The 27,914-nt window shown below is 39.8% G+C and overlaps 1 protein-coding gene across 5 annotated transcripts in view; it reads right to left on the minus strand.

Moving 5' to 3' along the window:
• Nucleotides 1-1,479: 1,479 nt before the first annotated feature.
• CCDC186 (coiled-coil domain containing 186) overlaps nucleotides 1,480-27,914 on the minus strand; it is a 42,346-nt gene continuing 15,911 nt past the window's right edge. For 4 of the 5 annotated variants that reach the window (XM_081192877.1, XM_081192875.1, XM_081192874.1 and 1 more), the window contains 14 exons: nucleotides 24,572-24,698; nucleotides 23,606-23,734; nucleotides 21,563-21,775; nucleotides 19,909-20,028; nucleotides 18,310-18,414; nucleotides 17,080-17,178; nucleotides 16,816-16,902; nucleotides 14,867-15,009; nucleotides 11,435-11,690; nucleotides 10,101-10,290; nucleotides 9,934-10,014; nucleotides 8,309-8,519; nucleotides 6,469-6,688; nucleotides 1,480-6,144 (listed from right to left, as the gene is read on the minus strand). In XM_081192877.1, coding sequence (XP_081049003.1) covers nucleotides 6,061-6,144; nucleotides 6,469-6,688; nucleotides 8,309-8,519; nucleotides 9,934-10,014; nucleotides 10,101-10,290; nucleotides 11,435-11,690; nucleotides 14,867-15,009; nucleotides 16,816-16,902; nucleotides 17,080-17,178; nucleotides 18,310-18,414; nucleotides 19,909-20,028; nucleotides 21,563-21,775; nucleotides 23,606-23,734; nucleotides 24,572-24,698 — 2,065 coding nt within the window. In that variant the 3' untranslated portion in view covers nucleotides 1,480-6,060. The remainder of the gene's footprint in view (nucleotides 6,145-6,468; nucleotides 6,689-8,308; nucleotides 8,520-9,933; nucleotides 10,015-10,100; nucleotides 10,291-11,434; nucleotides 11,691-14,866; nucleotides 15,010-16,815; nucleotides 16,903-17,079; nucleotides 17,179-18,309; nucleotides 18,415-19,908; nucleotides 20,029-21,562; nucleotides 21,776-23,605; nucleotides 23,735-24,571; nucleotides 24,699-27,914) is intronic. The other variant, XR_014007839.1, reaches the window with a different exon arrangement.

Here is a 27,914-nt window from a genome sequence, read left to right on the forward strand (position 1 = left end):
TAATCATTTCTGGAAAAATATGTTCAACACCTGTAATGAACTGAGAGATCCACACAGATATGGCATCGTTTTCCCTTCAATTTGTTTTCGCTAGAGGATATGAAGTGTTTTCTAGCACCACCTACTGTTGTTTCAAAATATTAAACTACCTTGCTTTAAAAGGATTATGAATAAAGTAACATTCATAGGGGCTTGTTTACTCTAAAATTATATTATGAACAGAAAGAACACTCCCACCCCTCTATTCTTCAGGAACAAGATGCACTTTTAAAGTAGAACACGTCTGCTGTCTTAGAAAACAGGTGGTTTTGGTCCTCATTACTAAGCCGTAGTACTATTTGCAAATGATTAACTTGAAGGAAATGAGTTGCAAACAAATTAATCATCAATAAGAGCAGAGTATTTTTTTTTTATTTTTTTGCTAAGGATGGCAGTCAATAGTAACTGGAGGGGAGCTACTCACCTCAGTGGGAACATCAAGTGATTGCTTGCAAGTATGACTGAGCTGCCACAAATGTTAATTCCAAGTTAGAACTATCACCCAACATCACCTGAAATACGACACTCTTCAATGCAGTCAAGTGATGTACATACTTGGGTACACCATCTAATTTGCGCACTCTTTTAAAATTCCATGAACGTTGTCTACATGCATATACAAGTCAGTGTTCTAGGTCTGTCAGCATTCCCTCTTGCATGACAGATGTCCTCAGATGACAGTAACCCTGCCTCTAAGTATGCATATTTTCTGTTACATGCAGACAGCCGCCAAGAGGAATTACTGTCATTTTTCTAAACAAAGAATAACGTGGGTTGCCTCACAGAAAGATGTCAACTTGTTAACAACCAACACTGTGATTTTGACACTGGGTAAAGGTTGTTGCTCTTCAGGAAATGGAATTGAAAACTTGCTGGGGCATACCAAGATTTTGAACCCAAATCTGTGAGTAACCTCCTCATTTAGAACAGATATCGGGACTGGCTGCCAAGCTGACCTGTGTCTGAAAACCACGTAGCACTTGAATTTAAAAGCCTAGAAAGAGAAGAATAAGATACGAAACCCAAGTCATTCTGTTAACAGAAGATGGAATCTTAAATTCTGATGGAAGGAACAGCTTTGTCCTTTCAAGAATGCTGCCGATATCTTTGTCTCAAAATGAAGAGAGCTCGTTCTTTTATCTCTAACACTTTCTGTGAATTGTGCCATGGTCATTTCAGACTCTGCTTTTTAAGAGGCTCCTATGAGGCTAGAAAGATTGGACAACCGACTTAGCATCTCAGTCCTGGTTATGGCCCATCTGCGCTCTTCATGTATCATGCCACTTAACAGTCATGGCTTCCCCCAAATAATTCTGTGACCGGAAGTTTGCTAAGGGGGCTGAGAGTTCTCCAGGGTTACAACTGCCGGAGCTCCCTGGAAGGAGGGACTGATTGTTAAACTACTCTGAGAATGAGCTCTGTGAGAACAGGGATTTCTTTACAACTTTTGAGCACCCTTAAAAAACCTAGTGTTTTCATGAGTCTTAAGGGGGTAAATCATGATGGTTCAAAGTGGCAGGATGATGCTTTAAAGGTATGGTGCAGAAGGGGGGGTCCTGTCTATAAAGCTCCATGGGGTTCAAGGGGAGGTTAATCCCAGAAAAGTGCAAAGGTCTGCAGCCAAAGGACTGGGTTACTCTTAAATATACTTTCTTTCTTGAACGGGCTTTGAAAAGGAAGAAAAGTAACGTGCAGTTTATTTGGAACATCAGAAATGCATTAGTGGTAACATCACTTTATTTTTTCTAATTTCTTTATTTTCATATTGAAGCAATTTCCTATATATATTTTCCCTGTTCATAGCATGCACTAATCCTTGTATTACCATTGTCTGACGAAAACTCCCTTATTTAATTAGTTTAAATTATCAGGAATTAAAGACCAATTAAGACGTCATGTTGCGTACTGGGGACATACAATGCTGCAAAACATGTGCTATTCCTAGAGCAAGTTTTCTCCGGATACTGCTTGATAATATTTCATGCATATGAAGACTCAGGTCCATGAAAGCTTCTATGCCATAACAAATTTGTTAGCCTTTAAGGCACTACAAAACTCTGGTGTGTTTTTTTATTACTAACCCCTGTTATAAATGGCTGAATCACCATTTTTATCATTTGGACGGTTTGCTGCAGGTAGCCCTGAAGAGGTCTCTAATTAAGCATTCTGAATATTCAAAAAGAAAGTGGCCTAATATGCTGACCTAAATACCTCTGACGGTTGAAGAATAGGATTAAGTATGCCTGCTTCCTCTGGGTGGTCTAAGCTACTTCTACTGCACAGAAAAGTAGGTAGGCAGAAAACTATGGTAGTGGTAAAGTAAACTCAATATTGATAGAGTCGTCCATACTCCACAATTCAGTGCAAACACAAAGTACAATGCTGGCCATGAAGATGCTCTGGTCATGGTGATAATGATTGGCTTGCCCATATAAAATGGCAAATTCAACTGTCTGTGACACAAGATTTGGATCAGGAGGAAGAGGTGGTTAACTGTTCTAGGGGTGGGGACTGAAACCCAGGAAGATAAAATCTTATTTTTTAAAGAATGTGCTTGTGGGAGGGGTTTTTTGGGGTTATGTCTTTTGTGTTTTTATGTTGTGAACTGTCCTGAGATATGAATGAAGGGCAGTATAACATTTATTATTATTTATTATTTCCTTCTCATGCTAACCCTTTGCTCCCACAGCACTGCTATTTCTCACCTGAATCTTCCCTGGCTACTTTTGTCAATTACAGATCTCCCCTCATCTTGTCAAGTTGCCCTCACAGCATTTGCAAATTGCATCTATGAAAGAATGGCAAAGATACAATCAAATTAAATTGCTCTCCAATAATTCCACCTTCAAAGTGATCTTAAAATGCAAAGGGCTGATTCAAATTGATAGTCTGTCTAAACACTTCCTTTAGAAAATACCTTGAGACATACTCTAACAATTTGGGGTGTGCAGTCTCCCGGTTGTACAAAGTACAGAAGTTGTTCATGCAGCAGTTACTATCCTGTTTGTTGGCATATTCTGCACAGAACACTCGCTCAATACAAAAAGTCGTTTTTCATTTTGCATGCCAATGAAAACAGATGACTTTGTGGCAAACCTCTTAAGTGTTGTAGCCATCTATGTTTTACTCAGTGTAGTCCCACTGCAATTAATGGTGCTAAGTCATCCCTTAATTTCAATGGGTCTACTCTGAATATAGCTCACATCAGATACAGCACCAAATATCCAGTTCTGCTTGTGCCATCTACCATTACACAATTAGTTTACCACAAGCTGGGAGTTGCTGTCCAGGCATATCACACACCCTCGAGTTTATTGATATCCTCCATTCAGAAAAAAATAAGCAATCAGGCCTATTAAAAGGCTTATCAAAATAATGGCTTCCACCACATCACCCTTCTCTGAGCTCTTTTTTCATCTTAATAGTCTAAGTCAAACTCTGTCCTGGACCAATTCACACAGGTGAAAAGGAAGTTCTTCCCTTCCAAAACATCTGTGTTCCTCATGAAAGGAGAAAAGGAGGTTCACCCCGGGCTGGATGTATTTTAAACAAGACTCAGTGCAATTGCAAATATACAACTTTTCAAGCATATATAGTAGATAGGCTAAATTTGTGGTGCGCAGTGATGCACTATTCTGAAAATAAATACACTTCTGCCGTTAAAAACCCCAAGAAATTCTGGGTTGGTTGGTTGGTTGGTTTTGTGTGTAAACACTCCTTAATTCCTGACCCTTAAAAACAAGTAATTGGTGACTAACAATGACCCCCTTGAAGGAAAAACTGCAGACTTGTACAGTTTCAGTTTACTCCAGTTCTAATTTATACACAATGAAGTAACACTAAACAGGGGAAAGTGTCTAATTTTGTATGTACAAGACTGAGGACAGTTCTTTCTCCCCAGCACCATAAAGGTTCCATTTGGAAGGCAAACATGTTTTGCTAATGTGATGTTGCTACTGTACATAAGTATGAAATGCATGGCTTTTTAAAAAATACAAACTCTAGCAGTATATACATATTTGTATAAATACATTTGTTTAGGGTTCCTTTCTGTTTTTAAAGAGCAGTTCTCTCAAAGTGAGACTCAATCCACAAACGTGAGAAGAGGAATGGAGCCTCCACATGCAACTATGTAAGAGGTTCAAGTTGAGATTTGTATTTCAAACAAACAAATGAAAAGAAACATTGCAACTTGAAATAGAGGCTGCCTTCCTCTCAAGCCTCCACCCTTGGGTGGGGAAGGGGGGGACTGAAGGAAGAAAGTTAATTAAACTTGAATGGCATATGTCAATTTCTTTTCATTACCCTTAATTTTTGATGCAGTGTAGCTTTTCAAAGCTGCTATATTCTAATAAGGCAAAGCAAAGCAATGACCTAGTTGGAATAATGCATTTACCGTACGCCAATGACTTCCTGAAAGGGGAAGGCAAGCATCTGCTTCATCTTCCTCCTATCAGAACAAGCTCAAGCCTGAACATGCACTGCCCTGTTCTCAAAAAGGAACATGAAAAACCACATATTATCACTTCAAGGTTTAAAGCATAAGAAACCAGAGCCTCCCTTTTATTGCTCTGCTCCCTGGAAATGCATGCTAGCGCTCGTCAAAGCAAGAGAAAAAGCCTGAAGTTCCCACCAGCTTCTTCTCTTCCCAAAACAGCCTCGATAACTTAATTTTACTTGTTGCTCTTGAGCTTTTACTAAGTACATGCTATCTACCAGCAAGACTACTCAAGTGCTCAGTTATTTCCAATGCTTTGCAATTTGTATTTTAGGAATCGCATAGCTCACATACATATTTTTGGCAGAGATGCAGCTGTTCATTATTGTCTCCTGGCGGTGCCTATCATTTCAGCAACCAATAGTGGGTAGCTTTTTCTGTTCATTCTGTGCCAGGCTTGTGTCCCTCCAGATTGCAGGGCAGATCCCATTGCCCCTGACCACGCTGACTAGAATGGATGGAAGTTAAGAGTCCAACAAGACATGGAGGGTCACAAGCTGTCACTCACCATTCTTAAGAAAGCTTCTATGTGGTCATTTCTTGTAGCAGACTACCATAGTTTTGTAGTGTATAGACAACTTAAGTTCCCTAGTAAATACCTCTTTTCCTTCTTCCACCCACGTAGAAGTATGGCCTTGCCAGTACATGGGCAGATATGAGACAGGTGATAAAGTAGCAAGAGTATATGTTTATGCCACAGCACACACATGCAACTGCTATTTCCATTTAAATTTACAAAGCCTTGCAAGGGTTCAAATAATAAATAGCTCTGTATTTTATTAGCAATCTCTGTAGGTGAAAGCCTGGTTTCAACAGCTCACATCAATTAGCTGCAGAAGTTTCTCTTTCAATTATTCTCTTTAATTAAAAAATAATAATCAATTCATATCCAAGAAGTCAGCAGGGATTTTTAAAAAATTCTCTCGTCTCCAATTGATAAAATATGCAGTACCATGTCCTTAGAGAACAGTCTACTATGAAAGTCTTTTCCAATGCATGTTATAAATAAAATCAACCAATTTAAATAAATCCAAGAGAGGAAGTGCATGTGTGTGTGTTTGGGTTTCCCCCAGACATATATCCTCTGGAGGGCAATAAGTTTAATATGTCCAATGGACAACCCTCTCCATCACTACCCACCCCCAAGAACTGCAAAACCCAAGAGTCTTTCCTTCCACCAAACGTCTTCATTAACAGGGTACTGTAGTTGCACAAAGCAGAATTATTATTTTTTTTCTCTCTCTCTAAATATAAGTGCATAAAATGGTGCATGTTGATATCTTGTTTCAGTGAAAAGCAATATGGATGCACATAGCATTCAGAAAAGTTCACCAAGAGTTTTCCATCACTTCAGGCAAAGCAAGCGCTGGGCCTTGGGCCTTGTAAACCTCGCTCATAAACATACTCCAGTTTGCTTTATTAAAGCTTCATGGGATTGACAGAAGACACTGGCGGATATCCAGGTTATATACCAACAGGGTATGGAGCACCTGTCTTTTCTGCCTCCTTGGTCTTGCTCTCAGCTATGTTTGCTTCAGTCTCTGTTCCAGTTCATGCTGCTGCTTAATTAGCCGTTCTATTTCTGTTCCTAGTGTTTGCAGATTTTCCTTTGAAGAAAATAGAGGGGGATATTAGCGGACTTTATGATACCCAATTAAACAAAAAAACAGTGCCTTGTCTTCAAGGTTGAATGAATTCAAGTCCACTGCAGTTTGAAACCTGCACACATTAGTAAGAAAGAAAGGATAGATTTACTCAAAATTATTTCACTTCAGGGTACACATGACAGTCTGCCTAGATATTTTAACTTTGTTCAGAGCATGTCTAAAAGGCTTTTTTCTATAATAGCTTGCAGTCATATACCATCACTTAAAAAACAACCAAGGTGCGATGAAAAGCATGATGTATTCTAATTTTCTATTTTAAATTACCTTCAGGGTAATATTCTTCAATAAAGTGTCCTCCAGGACTGCTTGTAGCTTCCTGTTTATCTCCAGAGAGAGTTCCAAAGTGAGCCCGCTGTCTGCTGGGTGAGATGTGTAGAGAGAGGCCATAATCCCACCACGCCTACTTAAATGCACTTTATTGAAATCAGAGGCCTCAGATGACAATGTGCCAGCTTCTTCCCTCAAAATGTAGCTCTGGATTATTCTGTAGAAAGTAAAACAGTGTAAGATAGTGACAACATGAAAGAACACAGGCAGCTAATTTGTACTGTCAGAAAATTAGTCCATCTAACTCAGCATTGTCCCTACACGCAGAGTGTCACAGAGTGAACTCAGTGGGAGAAATGCTATTATTGCTCTATAAAAATGTTACATTGGGAACACTACCTTATTAAGAATAGTTTCTAGGTAGAGCAAAAATACTTCAAATCATGCTGTTTTATATATTTAAACATAAAGGCAACTTTCCTAGCCAAACTAGCTATGGTCTTCTTCCGAGACACAATAGCAGCTCATAATTCCCCATGGCTAGTCTGGGCACCAGCAAAAACCTCAAGATATTTAAATTGACAAAACTGCTTTTAGAGGCAGCATCATGTCCTAGCAGTTTCCAGCTGGGCATATAGTCCCCAGAATCACCATCACCATTAAAAGGAAGCAAACTTGGTCAGACGTCGTGGCCTGCAGAGCCAAACTCTAACTAGTGTTCCCAAATTTTGTCCTCATTGTTAACTCTAAGAGCCATCATATGTACATTTCTTAGGGAGTTTAGCTGAAATAGTCTCGAACTGATGAGAGTTGGCTATACAGTGGTACCTCGGGTTAAGTACTTAATTCGTTCTGGAGGTCCGTTCTTAACCTGAAACTGTTCTTAACCTGAAGCACCACTTTAGCTAATGGGGCCTCCTGCTGCCACTGCGCCACCGGAGCACGATTTCTGTTCTCATCCTGAAGCAAAGTTCTTAACCTGAAGCACTATTTCTGGGTTAGCGGAGTCTGTAACCTGAAGAGTATGTTACCCGAGGTACCACTGTATTGTTCTCATTGTGAAAAAGAAAGTGAGGAACTGACAAAAATTATTTGACTTCATGACACCAAGTGTCACCAAGTGCAAATGGATTCCAGCTTGTGTCTTTAGCAATTGTGTACTGCATTCTGAAAGCAGGTGTACAGTACACTTTGCTGCAGCGATGTGTGCTACACAACTACTTAGCAGCTTCAAACTGAAACAGCTCGTGCAAATTAACTGTGCCGTGTGTTTTTTTTTCTTTTGCAAAGGTGAAGAGCTTAGTGTCTAACATCTGCCAGCATAAGAATAGTGAAGGAAACTTTCGGCTTAATGCTTCCCAGTGGGTAATTTGCTAAGATTCAATTTGCATGAAAGGTAGTAATTAAAGAGAACAGCAAATTGCTATGGAAGCACTTTCAGAATTCACGTTCAAATCAGATTTTTTTTAAAAAACAGCACAGACTGCTTTACATACATCAACACACATAATTAGCTTTGAATCACTACAGTTTAATTAACATTGCTATTTTAGTTTAATTCTATGGTAAGTTCTGTTTACTATTAAGATATTTCGTTTACCAAATTAGCGCCTATATATGAGAAATGGAGGAAACTTTCATTGCAGCAGCGTGCCCTCCACCCTCACCCTGAAAAACATGGAAATACATTGGGGCTATATTGAGGTGTCTGGCACCATTTCCATTCCCGATGAAGTTATCCAGCTACCATACAGAGTACCAGTGTTAACTTTAAACACAGCATCTTGCATTGTATTTTTTCAAACTGATTACCAAATGGACCAGATGTTGTACATACTTGGTTTTTTTCCTGATTTCTTCAACCAGCTGTTTGATATGATCCTCCATGAACTCCATCTTCTCATTTTTCCGAGCATGGGCTTTCTGTAACCTTACTATTCTCTCAATCAAGATGGTCTTGTCCACTTCAGGGAAATGATCCACAGTTACTGAAGAGCCACTGTTTTCTGGCGAGCGATCTTCATTACTGCTTCGAGCATTAAGCGATCCTGTCAAAACCAATGACATCTTAATTGCAATGCATGGCTCTCAGTCAAATAAAGAAGTTATGGATTATAAAAGATTTTAATCTGCATTTTGACATAATATTCCACAAAAATGGCTAACATATAAAATACAGTATGAAAATCTAAAATACCCATTTCATAATAGTACTAAAACCTAAACTGCCCTGAGGTTGTGAATTGCCTTGAGATCTTTTGATGAGAGGTGGTATATAAATTTAATAAATTAAAATAATCAAGACTAGTACAGACAAACTATAGAACTCAGGCAGACCTCAGCAAAGCAACCCAAATTTATAATAACTATTAAAAATCACAGGGGGATGGGTTCTGCTAAGGACACTTAAAGGAGACTAACTAATTGCAGAAGCTTTTGAGATCCACAGTTGTGGCCCACTGTAAAGGAAGTCCTATTACAAGTGACCACCACCCTGATTGTTAAACAAACATATTCAGAATTGTGCCAAAGCTTTACCATGTAAAGTGTTGTTCCAGTTTAGAATCTGGTCAAATTCATGAGTGCCTCACCTTTTTGACTACTAAAATGGAAATATAATGGAGGTTTAAAAAACAAAACATTTAGATTTGTGCAGAGCCTTTGACGCCACTTACAGACCTTGTAAGATGATGGCAGGCCTCTACACAGACAGATAATTCCACTCCATGTTCAAAGTAATAGAGAAGCAATGAATTTTAAAGCAGCAGATTCACTGTTGTAAAACATGAATTGATTTTTCATTTGTGCACTGCCAGCTTCCAAGGAAGCAATACTAAAAAGGTAACTGATTTGTATTTGCAATCGAACACATAGTCAGGAAGATATAAAGAATCAGCAGGCTATAAATGCTAGGGTCAAACTCTCCAAGAACTATTCCATTATTTCATGGTAGCCTCACACAACTGCAATTTTATTCGAGATTCAGAACTCTCAGAGCAAATTAATGGTTGGAACATTAGAGCAGACATTTGAGCAGTTAAAGTTGCCCGATGAGTTTTCTTTTTCCAATTGCCTGATAAAGTGAATACACAAGACCTGTTCTAGATAAATTATTTCTGTAATAAAGTATGACTGTCATCAACTACTGTCATTTATTAAGCACTGCAGTTATTGTAATCCATTCCTTGTATAAGCCAATGTGCTTTTTTTCACTGAAGAAAAAAAAGTTACTGTGAATTCCTATTTACTATAAATAATATAGAACTGGTTGGATACGAAATCTCAACAGATGTGGGTTCATGTATATTATAATCTGGTGGGGGATAACTGTTAGTAACTGGTGTGGTTGGGGGAAATCATGCTGGTGAAAATATACTTTGAGAACTACAATATGTTTTATTGGCATGATTTTGGTAGAGGTTTTTTAAACAAATAATTGATGAGACTAATCAAACGACCTACCTGATGAGCTAGAACGACTCCCCATACTGCTGACATCTTTATCATAGTTGCCATTTTCAAGCTGATCTAATTTTCTTCGTGCTAAGGGAACAAACCATAAATTATTTGATGCAGTGCTAATGTTTTTAGGAAAAAGCCATACAAATCAAGGTCTGAGAAATATTAACCTTGCTGAAGTTGCTTGGTGAGGTCTTTCAGATTTGCAGCATGCTTTCGCTTCTGAGTAACCAACTCATCTTTTAATTCATCTGCTTTAGTGTTGAGGTCTGCTAATGCTTTCTGTTGAGATGCTAATTCAGCCTGCAACGCTTGAACATTGTTTCTGTGAAGTTCCTCTTCTTTCTGCAATTTACTTGCCTGAATTTATAAAATGAAACACATATATTTATACAGTCCAAATTATGATGTGTTATCATTTGCTTTCCCCATTGCCCACTGAGTATTTCATACAAGTTTAAAACACATTGCAAAAAGAAAAAGGAAGACCCAATATACCAACTGCTTATATTCCAATACACCATATTGTTCCTGGGGGCTTTGTAGAATATGGTTGTCATGGAATATAAGAATCTGTTGTGAGGAATGGGAAGATCAGATTAGCTGTCCCCATGTGTTATGAAGTACAAGCATTCATACTTCCACAGGCCGTATTTCCTCCCACAGTTATAGAGAATTTAGAGCTTTGCTGCCCATGTTATGCTATACGTGATTCCAGTTTCCAATTTCTGAAACGTAAGCTTGTATATATTCATTTCACATACTGCAAAGCATTTATTTAATGCTTCAAATGGGCTCGGACATTGCATAGAAGCCAACCTGCCAGAAAACTTGCAATCTACATTAGGTGGCCAACAAGATGCACAGCTCAAGGAAGCATCAGAGGACTGCACAAGGCATAGAAGATTTTCAGAACTCCCAGTAACCAGGCTGGAGAGCCAGCCACCACTTCCTTAAAGTGAGATCCATACTATTTTGATTTACAGTGGGAGGCAAAGCCTTCAGTTGTTAAACCATTTGTGGTGCAATGCTTCTTACCCGTCATCCCCAGCCATTACCTAAGTCAAGCCGGTTAATGGGCCAGTTATAATGAGCATTATGCATGTACCTGGCTGTGTTTTTTTCCTATTCAGACTGCCCCATGTTTATTCAAATAGCACCCCCCTCCCCAAGAAGAAATCTGCCAAATTTGGCTTCAGCAGTGGCACACGGAAGCAGGGTTTCTCCTATTCACTATAAATATAGTAAGATGCATCTGCCTTTGTGCCGAGTGGCTGACTGGCTCAAAGGCAGGGGCTGATGACATTTTCAAGGTTTTCTTCAGGTAGGCATGAATTATTTCATCGTGCTTTGGCCCAACTGTAGCATCTCTATTTTAATTATGCCATTTATTGAGCAACAGCAGAAGCAGCAGGAATACATCCAGGCTTATTCCAGGGCTTAGGGTTTAATTAAAAACATTAATTACATAAGCCGTAACCAATTAATTGAAATTCTGATTTACCAGTTCATCTCTTGCTTGCTTCACTAGTTCCAGCTGATTCTGAGACTCTCTCTCGCTGTAGGTGATCTTATCTACTTGCATTTGTAGGGAGTTGGTTTCCGACTGCAGTTGGGCGTTCTTAGTACTCAGCTTTTCAGTGAAGACCAATAGCTCCGATTCTCTTTTCCGGCTGCCATCAATGTCCTTCTGGAAGTCAGTAAGCAGAGAGTTGAGACTGCCCACTTCTTCCTTCAAGGAGTTAATCTCTTGTTCATCTCTGAAATCAAGAGTGGACATCATTTTGAGATGTGAGAAGAGGAGTTCAAACTAGACAGGCAACTAACAGTTTCCTAGTTTATCAAGTCCGCACAATTCATATACACTTTGCAGTTAAAGCTATTGTGCTCATGGCTGCTTTGGTCCTGGTGTTGCCTAGGCCTGCTCTGCTATACAAGATACAAATTTTTGGACATTGACTGTTTACTTGAGCTGTTTACTGTTTACATTATTGCAAAGTGAAATAAATGCTAGAAACCAGTGCTGTAGCTCACAGTCACGATGGCATATAGTTAAAGCTTTTAACTTCAAAATGAAGGAATGTTTCATTTTGGGATTCACTTTGATCATTAAGATGTTACTCATAAGTTGCAAATTGCAGGCACTGTGATTGCACATTTCCAAGAAAAAGCCAATGTTGCCATGTTAATTGGAAGAAATGCAAATGCTCAGTTCTACAAATCCTAAGGGAGGTTGAGAGTTGTTGAAACATTGCTACATCTCAGATAATTATTGCTTACAAGTGCCCTGGGCTGTGTGGGTGGTTCTCTATTTATATGATGCTCTCCTATATTCAGTATGCAACACATTTAACACCAAGAAAGCTGAAAATATACTCAAGGCCCTAGTTCACCCGCACCATATGGAAACATGATTGTGCACAGATGTTTTTGTTCTGGTTGCCCGTAACTTAGTTTGTTCTGTAATTTCCAAGTCTGAATTCTAGAAGTAAATCCACTGTAATTAAATGGAGTCTTGCTGATGTTAAACAAGGAGCAATTACACAGTCTGTTATTTTAATTGACTGTTCTTCTAAGGGAGACAAAAAATTGTGACTGGGACCCAGGTCAAAGACTGCATGGTATGAAAGCAAGGCACTTCTCAAGGAGATGAAGAGGATGAAGGGATGCAGATTAATTATTGAAGAAAACTGCAGAGAAATGGAGGTTTTTATTTTTAAAAATAAGGGAAATTTTAATAAGCCTATGCAAACCGTTAATAACAAGCCAAACAGAGAGAGACTCGAAGTGGAAAGAAAGAGGTGGGGAAGTTCTTGAGAAAGTGGAGTCAATGTGATAGGCCTGGAGCTACAAATTCACGGTGATCAAGAGAGGAGTAATAAGGAGAAGGGTGTTTTAAACTATTAACTATAGGATAATTTATTTTAAATCAGATTTGCAGTTATCACATTTTTATTCTCACAAGTAGTCTGCAAAGATTTAGACCAAGACAATGACCTGCACACTATTTGAGTTTCTGGGTTTACCATACCTAAGCTCCACTACTCTAGCCAACATGCCACAATGATTCTTTTTTTTTGGGGGGGGGGTTCAGAAAATAAATCATTTTAAAATTTATTGTTAAAATTTGTATTAAAATTTGTTTTGTAACAGTAACGCCTTGTTGCAACTAAAAATGATAATATATATAGGGCAGGTGTGGGAAAGCTTGAGCTGAACTACAACTCCCATCATCCCTCACCATTGCCCATACTTGCTGGGCTGATGAGAGTTGTAGTTCAGCCACATGGGGTGGGCCAAAGGTCCCCCCAAAAAACCCTGAACAAAGGATGTTTCAAAGTTTTATCAGAGGATTGATACCTTTTAGGTTGCCATGAAGGTGTGGGTACAACCAGCCCAATGTTGTGTCATGTTTTCACTAGCATGGTGTTTATTATTTATCAACAGTGCAACATTTGTTGCCAGCATTGTAATGTGGCTTAGTTACATGGTAGGGTTGTTGGAGCACCATTATCTGTTATGATTTTATTGTTTGGAGTTATCCAAAAGTTTTATACTTCTTACTGCCCCTTCCAGGGTGAGAGTCCCCTGCCCTGCCTTCGAATTGCCCACTCACCCAGGTGAGAGGCAGGAAAGAGTACCTGTTAGTTCAGTATGGGTGAACTAGGTTTATTGAAGTAGCTGAAATGTGGAGAGTTTGATTACTATTGGTTGCTGGCTGTTACTTTGATTATTAATAATTAGTGTACTGGATTATTACTGGCTGTTGAACGTAAGGGATTGATTAAATGATGTGACTTAAAAAAAATAAACCTCATTAAGCTGTACCTCATTAAGCTGTATGTGGACGTGATTGATGAAAGTGAGAGATTATGCAAGCAGTTGTGTGACTAGCACATTTTTGAGATTTAGGGTTAAAAAATTTATGCAGGTATTTCTGTTTTGCTTTTTTAATTCTATATTGATATGATTGTTACATACATCAATATTGTGCTTTATTGCATATCTAGACGCTTTTAAAAAAATGTGGAGCTTGTGCTTATTGTATACCTATATGCTGTACTATGATTTTTTGATGTAAACAGTTTTGAGATCCATTGATAGTAAGTAAATGACTTAAAAAAAAAACCCCTGAACTATTTTATTCATTTTAAGATCATGGACTAGCCAGAGTCCACAGACATCACCAGGTGAAGACTTTTGTATTTTCACTCAGTCACTATGAATCTGGATAAGGGTCCAATAGTTTTCTTAAAATAGCTTAAAATCCTATGCTTTTAACACAACATTAAACATAAACATGTAGTTTTGAAAAATCAAATCAAACTACCTCTTTTTAAAAACTTTCTTCCCCTGACATAGTCATTTCCAGGGTATTAAATACCAAGTTGAACTGAAGTTGGTGCTAACTCTAGAAATATCAAACAGCAACAAAATATTATATGCCATGTCCAAGGTTAAATCATTCAGTAAGGTTTATACCACACAAAACTTTGCTTGGATTGTACACAAGTTGGGTGGCAGCATCAATTATTTGTTAAAAGAACAGTACTCTTTAAGTATAATACAGTGGTGCCTCGCAAGACGAAAAGAATCCGTTCTGTGATTCTCTTCGTCTAGCGGTTTTTTCGTCTTGCGAAGCAAGCCCATTGACGGATTAGCGCTATTAGCGGCTTTTAGCGGCTTATCTGCTGATCGGATCAGCTGATAAGCGGCTTAGCGGCTTAGAAAAAGGGGGGGGAACCAGCAGGAACTCGCAAGACATTGTCGTCTTGCGAAGCAAGCCCATAGGAAATTCGTTTTGCGAAGCACCTCCAAAACGGAAAACTGTTTCGTCTAGCGAGTTTTCCGTCTTGCGAGGCATTCGTCTTGCGGAGCACCACTGTATATGTATTTTAAAAATCTGCTGTATAAAACCAAAATGTAACTATCTTACCTCTGGTGGTGCTCCTGGAGCTGATCTATGGTTTTCACTTTGTCCAGCAGATTCTGAATCTCAGCCTTCTGGCGATTAATAATTTCTCTGTATTTTGATAATTCATCTTCTGTTCTCAATCGTTCATCCTCTAGACACTTGACCTAAAAACAGCAGAACTTGTTAAAGTAAATGGCGCATTTCATTCTTTCTGGTAGATTTTATTAGCTTTTTGAATCACAAACACTTTACACAGTGCTTCCCCTTGTATCTGAGAATGCAAAGACCAGACTACAGTACTCACAGGAGCAGATTACTGGCAACATTTTACTTCTTTGCTGAGAGAGCTGTACCAGTTGCTAATTTTCTACCAGGCTTAAGGACCACCTGATTCCTTATGTGCCACATCACTCACTGAGTTGTTCTGATGGGACACTTCAGTAGTGCCCCATGCCCCTTGACAAGGGACCAAGCCATCAACATGGCAGGCCTTGTCTGGTGGTACGCCTTGCCACTAGCATACCTGGTACCTTCTTTTAGGTGCAGAGGTCTTTCAAATGTGATTTCTTTTTACCAGCCAAACTTTATTGATCATATTGTAGCATTTTGTATTTATTGTGTACGTCCCCTTGTTATATATTTTTTGAAACTGTGTTGTATAAACATTAAGATTTTGTTTCATTTAACTTGCACAGACACAAGGTACCTGAAACTTAACCTATTTCTCCCCCATCCTAATCTTGCTTTTGTCATCGACTTCTTCATTTAAATAATTCTTTCCCTACCTATCTGTTTACAAGAAGGGACATGATCTGTTTGGGAAAGTGCTCTGACAAAAGTATAATTACTTGTCATTTTCAGGGTTTGGGGTTTTAAAGTGAAGAGAAAAAGCCACCCGATCGCCAGGCATTGTTAGTTACAGTTACCGTAATCGGATAGGCCATTTTAACAAAGTGTGTGGAAAGTATGGCAAGGAAAGAAAAAAGAACCACCACCTGCCTGAACTCAGCAGAATCGTAACCAGCTTTTAATATAAAGCAGTAAGTTCCCCCTCCTCCTAAACTTTGCAGGGGGGGGGGGACACAGATATAGCCCTGCATCCTAAATGCTTAGGAGATATAGTGAAATGCAAATGTATTACATTTTAACATCTTGTGAATTGGTGGCTCTCTAATGGAAATTAGCAACAGACAGGTTTCCTACCTGATTTTAGGGGAGTTTGAAGGCTCTACTGACAGATGATGCCATTTATTACTTTTTCAGAACAACAATTGAAAACTAAAATTTTTACATTTTATCACGACATAAATCAGCAAATAATGCACATCATATATCCTTATGGAATTAATCAAATGAGACTCCAAATATGATACCTATCTCCACTTCCCTTCTCCCTCCTGGCCCTATCTGTCTGTTGTACAAAAAATAAATTTTGTGGTAGCACTGGAGCCATTTCAGTGACAGTACTTGAATTCAAAGTCGAAAGAGCTGATCATGGCCCTGAAGCAGCTCTCTTAGCCATTCAGGAACTCTTTCCTTTGCTTGGGGAATTAAATCTTCTCACAGCTACCATGTCAACTCCAGAAGGAAAACGTCAAGGTCAGGAAAAGGATGGTGGCACCAGAGAAATGCCTGCTGCAATAATTTTTTTGAGAGACTATGTTTGGCCCAAATCCTCTGAACTTCTTGCCAAGTTCAATACTTCTTACTTTAGAAGGGCACATGAAATACCTCTTTTCAACCTCTGTAACAAGCAATGCAGGAAACAAGAGATGAAGTGGTTGTGCCCCATTATTTTAGTTCTTGGACTTACTGCTAGTACAATGCCATTATATATCGTACAGAACCATCAGGTCCCTGGAAGTCAAATTTGCACTGATCTATCTAGTCAAACTAGCCAGGTAAATAATAGTTAGTTTTCCTTCCCTTTGCTTTCATTCTTTTGGCTACAAGGAATTCTTCTCTCTCACCTTTGTCCTTAGAGTTCGTAGCTCATCCATACCCTCTTTAAAAGTTCGCTTCACATCTTCAAGTTCTTTTATTTTGGCATGATGTACCTTTGAAAGAGAAAAATGACAATTCTGCATACAACATGGAGGAAAATGGGATCCAATCCTGTCCACTTCAATCTACACAGCAATTACGATTTGGACCCACCACTATACTCTTTCCCCCCCAGTACGAGTCTTAACCCTCATTAAAATGCAACCACTGAAGCGAGTAATATATTTTACCTCTAGATGGTCAGACTTCTCCTGCAAGTGTTTTTCCAGCTCTCCTTTTGTAAGTCGGAGTTTTACATCCAACTCATTTGATTTAATTTCTTCAGACTCCTAAGGCGAGGGAATGAGCACTATTAAATCTTCACATGCCAATTCATAAACTGAAAAGACCTTATTTATTGTACAAGTTATGTTACAATCATCTATCCCAGACTTAAAGTCCAAACACTATGAGCTTATTTTCTTCTAAGTCAAGCTTGGAAACAGATCACTGCTTTTAGAACTGTGGGTAACATGCAAAAGGGAGAGACAATCACTCTGAAACAACAAACATAAGATACCAGATGTGTGTGGACTATGTGCAATTTGCCACGAGGGACATGCATATGCTCCCCCATTCAGATATTACACAGGGAAAGCATATGCGTGGTCAAGATACAGAATGGCTCTCTCCTGCAATCAATATCCCCAAGGATAATAAGGAGGCAGAGGAATGACATCAGATGTTATTGCCACTCAACAGATTCTCTTTCTTTGTGTAATGTCACCCCTCAGTCTCCCAAGAATAAGCAAGGACATGCTTATTGCAGGCAGGAGAGTTATGAGATCACCTGATCAGAACTTGTGTTTTTGAAATCTAAGTGTGTGTGGATATTGAAACCTGCATTCTCTAGATGTGAAAGCAAAAAGGTTATACTATTTCTAGATGTTGCATTTGTTCTGTCATATAGAAAGATTAGAACCAGTGCCCTCCATTAGACTTGGACTGAAGATTTCTCACCTGAGAAGAGGAAACTCAGCCCTGAGAAAAGCTGGGTGGTGGCTATGGCATGCCACTTAAGGAGTCTTGAGCATAATTTAATTAGTATCCTTGGTCCCTAGCCTTACCACACACAGGTGTTCACTACACCTTAGGTCAGTACCTCTAGGTTGTATGGTGGCTAAAAAATAACTATAATATTATGTACACTCAGCAGAATAGAAAGATCTTTCTATTGGATGCGATAGTGCAGAAGATCAGAACACATGGCTAGAGTAAGATGAAATAGCAAGCAACGTATCTGGATTTCCCTGTGCCAGGACAATTAATTAATTTAGAAATGACATTAGATCAGATAGGTTTTGGGAAAGAATTGTATCATTTCAGCTACAGGGCTAGAGGCGAGTGTGGGACATGCAAGAAAAGAAAACCTATATGCAAGTTCAACATCTTAATTTTGCTTCATGCAACATTATACCCACTTGATATGTTTTTATGATTTCTTGGCAGTTCTTTCGTATTTGCTCAGCTTCCTCTTTCGCTTGAGTGACTTTTGCAGTTGCCTCTTTAAGCCGATCTTTGGTGTCCTGGAAAACCGATAAACAATGGTTAGCTACCATTAAATAAGTACAGTGGTACCTCAGGTTACATACGCTTCAGGTTACAGACTCTGCTAACCCAGAAATAGTACCTCAGGTTAAGAACTTTGCTTCAGGATGAGAACAGTAATTGTGCTCCGGCGGCGCGGCGGCAGCGGGAGGCCCCATTAGCTAAAGTGGTGCTTCAGGCTAAGAACAGTTTCAGGTTAAGAACGAACCTCCAGAACGAATTAAGTACTTAACCCAAGGTACCACTGTATGTAGAACAACGACAGTAAGTTCAGGACTGCATGGAAATGAGAAAATTCCTGCTTAATGCCAGCAGCAGAGGACGAAATTAAAAATCCAATAGAAAAATAAATAAAGCTAAATTCTTTGGAAACGAATGAACATAAAGGCTTAGATTGTAATCTCATTTATACCTATTTTGAGAGTAAACTTCAGTGACATCAGAAGGACCAGTGTCTGAACAAATGTGGACAGGATGGGGTGGCAGCCTTCACTGCTTTCCTTAAGCAACCAAGGGCATATCTGAACATCACAACACCACCACCCCATACCTAAGATATGGTTGTTGAACATTATATTTATTAACCGGCAGACACTGGCTGAAGATCCTATTATTATCCAAGAGCAGTCTGTGTGAAACTATTTGATGTGTTAAATTCTTGACTATTGGGTCACTATGAATCTGAAACATTTTTTAGCCTCACAATACTAAGAAATGCCTACTTGTCCATCCCCACCAAGTGAAGTGTTTAAAAAGGTAATGGTAAAGGACCCCTGACAATTAAGTCTAGTCGCAAACGACTCTGGGGTTGCGGCACTCCTCTCACTTTAGTAGCCAAGGGAGCCGATGTTTGTCCGCAGAGTTTTTCCGGGTCATGTGGCCAGCATGACTAAGCTGCTTCTGGTGAAACCAGATCAGCGCACGGAAATGCCATTTACCTTCCCGCCAGAGCGGTACCTATTTATCTACTTGCACTTTGACGTGCTTTTGAACTGCTAAGTTTGCAGGAGCTGGGACCGAACAACGGAAGCTCACCCCGTCATGGGGATTCGAACCGCTAACCTTCCGATCAGCAAGCCTTAGGCTCTGTGGTTTAGACCACAGTGCCACCCGTGTCACTAATGAAGTGTTTAGTGCAACCCAAAAATCTTTCACCGGTAACTTGTCTGATCCAGAAGAGAAGATCTCCTGCGCAGAATTACAGCAGAACTACACTGCTAAGTTTATAGGTTTTCATTTCATGCCAGTTCTCAACCTTTTACCCATTTTCCAACTTTCATTGCTCCGATTACATGCAGACACTGAATAGCACCATTAAAAAACCCCCACTCTCATTCCAGTTACGCTCCCATTGTGTTAATCAACTTGTCCTACATTCACAGCAACAGCCAATCAAACCTTGCACCACATGCTTTACAAAGAGACATAGGAGCTGCAGTGAAAATGTCCCTCTATAACATTAGCACACCTACCTTGTGTAAATCCATTTCAGCCTTCAATTTGTTTTGGGCCCATTTTACTTTGATCACATGAGAGTTCATTTCTTCTTTTAATTTCTCTATTTCTCTTGACATTCTGGTGGCTTCAGCTTCCTTGAAAAGAATAATTTTACATTATTAGGTTTGAAATGAAGCCTTTTAAATGGATAGGCCCAGAGCGGCGGAAATACATGCGACCTTTCTGCAAGCAGTGGGGAGTTAAGCATGCACACAATGATTTCACTGAAGTGGAACAAAATGTATTTGTAGTCTTCTTGTCTTCAGGGAATTCTGCTTGCCTGTCACTGAACTATGACAGTCACGCTGAAAAGGTCTCATCTCTGGAAACGTCTTTGAACTTCTGTTTTCAATCTAATGTGACTATTGATAATGCAATGCTTCGTGTCATATATTATGGCAACACATATGTATAATAAGGTATCACATCTGAATTCTTGAGAGCTCTTCAAATCCTGTGTTTGCCCTGCCCCAACTTCTCACTTCATCTTTTCCTCCTCTACCTTCCTTGTCTTTCCCCTCATCCTTCCTCCTTCTCTTCCTTAATATCATCTAGCTTTAGAGGTCATTTGTTTCCTCATTTGGCATTGTAAATACATGCAATTTGGAGGAAAAGAGAAAGAAAAAGCAACACAATATCTGTACTGGGGGGAAAAACATTCTGCCAAATGTAGGTTTTGCATTCTTCAACTGCTTTATAATAAGACAGAAGCATTTTAATGTACAAAAATGCCTTAGACATGATTACACAGTTTCCAGGAAATCCAGTGTCAAAGAAAATATCAATATCACCATGTGGGGGCAGCAAAATCTTCATAGTATTGAAATCATTCTCTGAAGCGAGAAAGCAGTGCAAAATCCCCCCCAAACCTTCCAGGGTCCACTTGTCCAGTCCGGAACTCTAATGGGACTATTTTTCCTGGAAAAATTATCGAGTAATGGAGGCAGGGCAGATCAGCAGAGAAGTGCAGTGCATGAGATTTTCCATCCCCATCGCAGCACTGGGCTAGACAGAGAGAGGGTTAAACCAGCTGCTGTCAATTGCAAGAAGCAGTCAACTGAGCCAAGGTCTGTGAAAGTCCGGTAAAGAAGGACTGGTGGACCAGATTAGCCGTGTGGGTCAGCAGTTCACCTCTGTCTTAGAGTTCACTTTCAGGGAAGCTCAATAGTCAGTATATGCAAGTAAAAAACATATAAGAAAATAATTATTTGGGGGTTGGGGACCTATATTAAAAAATTTATGCTAGAAACCCAAAAGTGCAACCTTAATTTTTACATGCAACATATAAATATACATTGGGCATCTTCATTGTAGGTAGTTAAGTTTTCTAGACAAGGAGACCTTCATCTCCCCCCCCCCCCAAAAAAAGAAGAAACAAAGATGCCACATATTTATTTGATCATGCACCATACAACACCCTGATTTGGGATTAAGGTCTATAGGAGTGTAGCTTTTTGCCACTGTATTCAAATCAGCCCCCTTTCTATTCTCAACTTCATCTGACTCAATATATTCTATTTCCCATTCACTTGAAAGAGATGCCAAGTCATTTCAGCATTTTAATCCCATTTCTGGAATTCAAGGTAAGCCGCAGGAATACAAAAGAAACTCAACATGAAGTGGATATACCTTGGTTTCAAAGAGCTGGTGCAAACGTCCTTTCTCCTGGGAAAGCTGCTTTATTTTGTTAGTTTGCTTTTCAATTTCTTTATTTGCATCTCTCAATTTTCTTTCAAGTATTTCTTTTTCCTTTCGGAGGTCTAGGGACTCCTTCTCTCCTCGAACGTATTTCATTACCATGGCTTCTTTTTCTTGGCGGGCTTCTTCACATTTCTTGTTTGCCTTAGAATATCAAACACTACAAGTTTACTTTAGGTAATGAGAGTGAATATATGCCTCCCCTCTCCATTCGTCAAGATAATAAGAATACAAAATCACTGCAACTGAAGCAATGTGATCTAAATTCATGACTGAAGAATGCCTAGCTTCCAATGAAATGTTGGAAAGGAGGTGGAAGAAGAAAATGGAAATATGACTCAGCCTAGGACTTTTAATGACTTTTAATCCGAACCTTTCAAAGCCAGAACAGATAAAATAAATGTGTTGCTGGTCAAAGCAGCTTGCAGTCTAAAAATAAATTAAATAAATGGAATGAAGAAAAAAAGGGGGAAATAACAGGGAACAAGAATATACAGATAAATAAGTAAATAGTATTTTGTAACCTTTATCACATTTGTGTCTTGCCCTTTCTTGACCATTTCAGAGCAATGGGGTTATGCCATTTTAATAACCTTTAGAGCAGGGATGAGAAGCTCTCTTTTTGTTGTGGGGAACATTTTCCAGGAGTAATCTGTAGAAGACCAATGGGTAGGACCATCCCCTTTCTTATTCTGCCACTCCCCCCACCCCACCATTTCTATCCATGTAAAATGAGTACAATGGATTCAGATTGCGCCCTACAGCATAAGAGTCGTCACTCTTTCAGCCTCAACACTATGCTGTACAGTGGTATCTCTGATTGCGAACGGGATCCGTTCTGGAGCCCCATTCACAACATGAGCAGAATGCAACCCGTGTCTGAGGGTTGCGATTCGCCGCTTCTGCGCATGCGTGTGATGTCATTTTGTGCATCTGCACGAGCGACGAAACCCGGAAGTAACCATTTCCGGTACTTCCGGGTCGCCGCGGGACGCAACCTGAAATCGCGCAACCTGAAGCAAACGTAACAAGAGGTATGATTGTATTGGTAACTGTGAAAACATAATTACTCTGTCTGTCTGGATAACAGTACAGTCATACCTCAGGTTACAGATGCTTCGGGTTGTGCAATTTCGGGTTACGGACCACGGGAAACCTGGAAGTACTGGAACGGGTTACTTCCGGGTTTTGGCGCATGCGCAGAAGTGCTAAATCACACTTTGCGCCGAAGCGCCAAATCACGACCTGCGCAGATGCATCGCTGCAGGTTGTGAACATGCTTCCCGCACCAATCACATTCACAACCCGAGTGTCCACTGTAATAGAACACCAGTAGTAATGGAATGCTGAATACTGTCTCACCATATTGGTTTTAACAGAAGGTGTCTTATTACTATGCACACATGGGATGGTAATATATCTCACCTTGCCTTCAAGGTTCTCTCTACCCCCAACTTTTATCCTTATAACATTATAACCTATGGCTGCAACAACCAAAGCTTGTCTCAGAGGATGTGTTCTGGACACATCTTCAGCAACTGCAAATTTCAGAACGGAGATTATATGAGTGACTTGACATCCATCTACAGTCATACCTCATGTTACAGACACTTCAGGTTTCGTGTTTTCGGGTTACGGACTGCGAGAAACCCGGAAATACCAGAACGGGTTACTTCCGGCTTTCGCCGCTCGCGCATGTGCAGAAGCGCTAAATCACGTTTTGCGCATGCACAGAAGTGCCGAATTTGCACTGGCGTCGGCGCAGACGTGGCACTTCAGGATGCGAATGCTGCAGACGTGCCTCCGTCACGAATTACATCTGCAACCCGAGGTTCCACTGTACAGTCATCAGCACCAGCCAAAATATGTTTAGCTTTCAACTAAATACTTGAAGATATTTAATGCATACAGTGCCTATATCATCCTTCACGTTCCTACAGAAAGCACAACAAGAACTTAAAAAAAAAGAGTCACCTGATCTGTACGAAAAGCCATCTCTTTGTGCAGTTGTTGTATGGCATTTTTCGCAGCAGCATCTTGGGATAGCAGTTTATCTTTAGCAGCTTTAACTTCTTTTTGGAGATCCTCTATTCTGGCCTCTAACTGCAAAGAGAACATTATGTATTTCGGCCATGAGCCAAAAAAGTGATCTGCAAAATTTGCAACTTGAGTAGAGGTTTTTAAAAATGTCATTGCATTTATACTTTGGGAGCAGTTTGCAAAAGATCTTGACAACCTAAAGCAGCAATATGCATCATGTGGTGCTGGTACTGCAAATCAAACCATATTGCCATCACCATCATGGTTCCAGTGATCATGGTTCCAAGTTCTGACAATAATTTCAGCACAGCTGTGGTCTTAAGTATTCATCTGGTATCCACAGGCAATAAGGAGCGATCTGATATCTAAGGGACAAAGCACTCCATCCCTCTTCCCAAACACAGAAATCCTACAGGCTGCTAGAGAGATGGTCCCTCCTTTGACAGCTCCCAGAGTCTAGCAGTTAAAAAACACAAAACATCTGGTAGGGTAGTAATTTTGTAGCCTTGTTTACAAGGCTGAGTTTAACACACTTTTACTTCTGGTAAGCATGGGAAACTAAACAGTGACATATAATGCAATATGATGCTCTATTAAAAAGAGAATCAAAATATTGCCCCAGGGGCTTCCATGTACATCTCAGTGCAAATAAAAGATATACTATTTCCCATGAAAACACTCTAACACTAAATATTTGCTGCCAAACAAAAGTTCAAGGCAATTCAGGCAGCAACCTTCCTATACACAGCCTAGAGTTGGGACTCATTGAACTCCGTGGGACACTTCTGAGTCAACAGGTATATGAAGAAATACGAACACTGAACCAAGTATCTGAAAGTACAAATAGAAATACAAGTGAAATATCTTGAACAAGGCATGAATATGCCTAAAACTCCATACCTGTTTAATAATGCCAAGGTGCTGTTTTTCAGTTTCTGTTCTTTTCTTCAATTCGTCTTTCAAGTCGTCCTTTTCTGAACAAATGCCCAAAATTAGTTCCTGGTGCTTTTTGTTTTCTTTAATCAATCTGTCCAATGAAATAATTAAAAGAATATCCGATGAAGCAGAGCCCAGTGTGTATGACGAAAAGATAACTACATTGCCAAACCCTGGATTGCCACAGACCCAAAATTTTCTCAAGGGCTTCTTAACCCCCCTGCTCTCAGGCTGAGGCAGAGGCCACCTTCTTGGGCCTCAGGTCCTCCCTCACCATTACACACACACCCCAAATTGACTAGACTTCTACCACTTCTGCCCCATCCATTTTACAACTGTTTCCACATTTTACAAGAAAGATTTGGATGCTTTTCCATGTAACAATCACCTATCACACGACACCACTTGAGATGGCCACATGGCAAGGTGCTCTTAAACGTTACAGCAGCTGATGACCAGGGGTAGTTTTAAACTGCTTCCATGTGGCTTAAAGAAAGCATAAATAAAGTCCGACATTTGCTTCAGAGGGAAACATAGAATAAAAGAATTGTGCAGTTGGAAAGGACTGAGGGTCATATAGTTGAATCCTCTGCAGTGCAGTAAGAATATAACATTAGAGGAGTCCCTGCTGAACTGGCCCGCTAACCTATTTAACCCAACATCCTGTTCTCAGTAGTGACCAACCAGATCTCTATTGGGAAGCTTATAAGCAGGGCACAAATGTAACAGACTTCCCACTGTTTGTCTCCATTTAGCTAACAGTTACTGAGAGACAAATTCAATGAAGGATAGTTCTTTTTAAAAGCACAAAATGCTTAGGTGTGCTGCTCATATATTAGTAGAGCACTTTGAGTGCACAACTGGACACACACACGCAAAATCTCCAGTGAGCTGGAGCCACAGGAGCAATCCTCAAAATACAAGAATCTCATTTGTTTAACAAAACAAATCACAAAGACTCCTATGATACTTTGGTCTGAAAGTTTGAATTAAAAGAAAGAAACTGAGTAGTATTTCAGATCAAACTGCACATTTAGAGCATACAAAGCACTTCACTGTTGTCTAGGTAATAAAGCCACAAAGAGAAAGAATAGGCATGTGTTTAATTTGCTGGCTTCATGCCTTCGAACACTACAGCCAAATCAAAATCTCAAAAGATTTACAACCCTGGCAGCTTTAATAATACCCTGGCCAAAAGTTGCCCAAACTTATTCAACTCTGTTCAAGGTGCCCTTTAGAAAATTTGCAAATGGCCAACAGCAACCTCCCAACAAGACCTCAAACAGCGACAGGCCAGGGTTTTTTTTTATAGTCTCATGGATGAAACAACATAATTAAATTAAAGATGTGGTCAGAAGGTCCAAGGCTGCCTAGGGAGAAAAGAAAAGCTGGTTTGCCTGTAGCACATCACACAAATAATCCTGAACTGGCACAACAAATTCGGCACTGGTTCAACAAAGGCAAGTGAAGCCCAGAACGTTCATGTGAAACAGTTCTGAATTATTGCCAACTCCAAACTACTGCACAATTCACAGCACAAAAGTTCTGAATCACAGCCAATTTGTATCCCAGAAGCACATAAGTCAGAGGTGGGAAACCTGTGGCCTCCAGATATTGTTGGTCCGAGATTCCCATCCATCTCAGCCAACGTGGCCAATTGTCAGGGATGATGGGCGTTGGAAACCAACAAGAAGTAGGTGATTTTTGCACGCAGGCTGATAAGGAATAATTCTTCAAAGGATCTAGTCAGAATAGTTTCTGGCAAGGTTCCCAGTTTTGTGAAACTCCCTCCCAGCTGAGATCATAAGCCCTCTCCCTTAAAAAAAGAAACATATTCAGCAGGCATTTTAAATAAGCTTTTCTGATTTGATGGGTAATGTTAGCTGATTTTATCATCTCTACCTCTTTTGTAACCTCACTGTGTCCTTAGAAACTATGGTGTTAAATGATATAGACATTGTTGAACTAAAGAAATAAATAAAGGTTTCCTTAGTGGGACAGATCTAATGGTAGTGGTTGCTTAGCCATGATTTTGGAATTACAGTGGTACCACTGGTTACGGACGGCATCCATTCTGGAGGCCCGGCTGTATCCTGAAAAGTCTGTAACCGGAGGCACCCTTCTGCGCACGCATGCGAGGCGAAGATTCGCAACCCGAAGATTACGTATCCAGAGGGATGCGTAGCCCGAGGTACCACTGTACAACTTCCTCTCATTCTCCACTCACCTTACTGCCTTTTACCATCATTTGTTATTGTATGGACACTGACATTAATGCTGCAATCCTAGACTCACTTACCTGGGAGTCACCCCACTGAACACAAAGGAACTCATTTCTTAAGTAGCCATGTCCCATAGGATTGTCCTTAGCACAGTAACCACTAAATGTCTTGGTAAAAAAGGATGGGTTAAGCAGCCCAAGAAGAAACATCAGTGCATGTATTACAACAAGGAACAGGGCAGGGTTACCTCAAGATTGGTGGTAGAAGGAGGAGGCTATGTATGGGAGGGGAGCACAAAATCCTGTGGCCTATTCCTAGTTCTTTAGCCATAGTTTAAAAAAACCAAAGACTGCTGAACTCCAGCACCAGCCTACTGAAATTAGACTGCCCAAGGGCCACCTTTGATTCTCAGTGAAATTCTGTTTCTTTTGGAAACGGAAGTTTACTTCAGTTCAAAGTGGACCAAATAAAATTTACCTAAAACATACAGTAAGCATGTTTCCTGCAAGATTGGGAAGTTATTACATCACAGAGTTTGGTTGGTTTAGACTCACAGCAGAGGACATTTCCTGTAACTGCAAGATCCAGTGATAGCTTATGTATAAAATCAATATTTTTAAGAACTTAAAAAACACAGCTGTTTGGAAGTTTTTCACACATCATCCTGTCATGGCAGGAAAGTCTCTTTGAAATCGCAGACATGCTCTGGGAAGGTCTTTGCTGATAAACAATTCACAAGCAAGAGTATAGCTTACTCACTGGGGCAGGATACTCTACCTTGCCCCAGAAGCAGCTTTAAAAGAGAGAGAGAGAGAGAGAGAGAGAGAGAGAGAGAGAGAGAGAGAGAGAGAGAGAGAGAGATTAAAAAGAGTATTGGGTTGCTATTTCTTTGCCAAGAAAAAAATTAAACCTACTGCCCTTACTATTTTCCATATACACAGTTAGTTTCCTATAAATAAGGTAAAGTGTTAGGATGGTGACATCAGCATATTTTTACATGTGCAAGTGAGCAAAATATATATTTGGACAGACTGGCATGGCCATTATCACATTACAAAATACACATCCTCATACACAGAGGCCCA

Source organism: Podarcis bocagei (assembly GCF_964188305.1).
Source record: "Podarcis bocagei genome assembly, chromosome: 4".
Classification (NCBI taxonomy): Eukaryota; Metazoa; Chordata; class Lepidosauria; order Squamata; family Lacertidae; genus Podarcis; species Podarcis bocagei.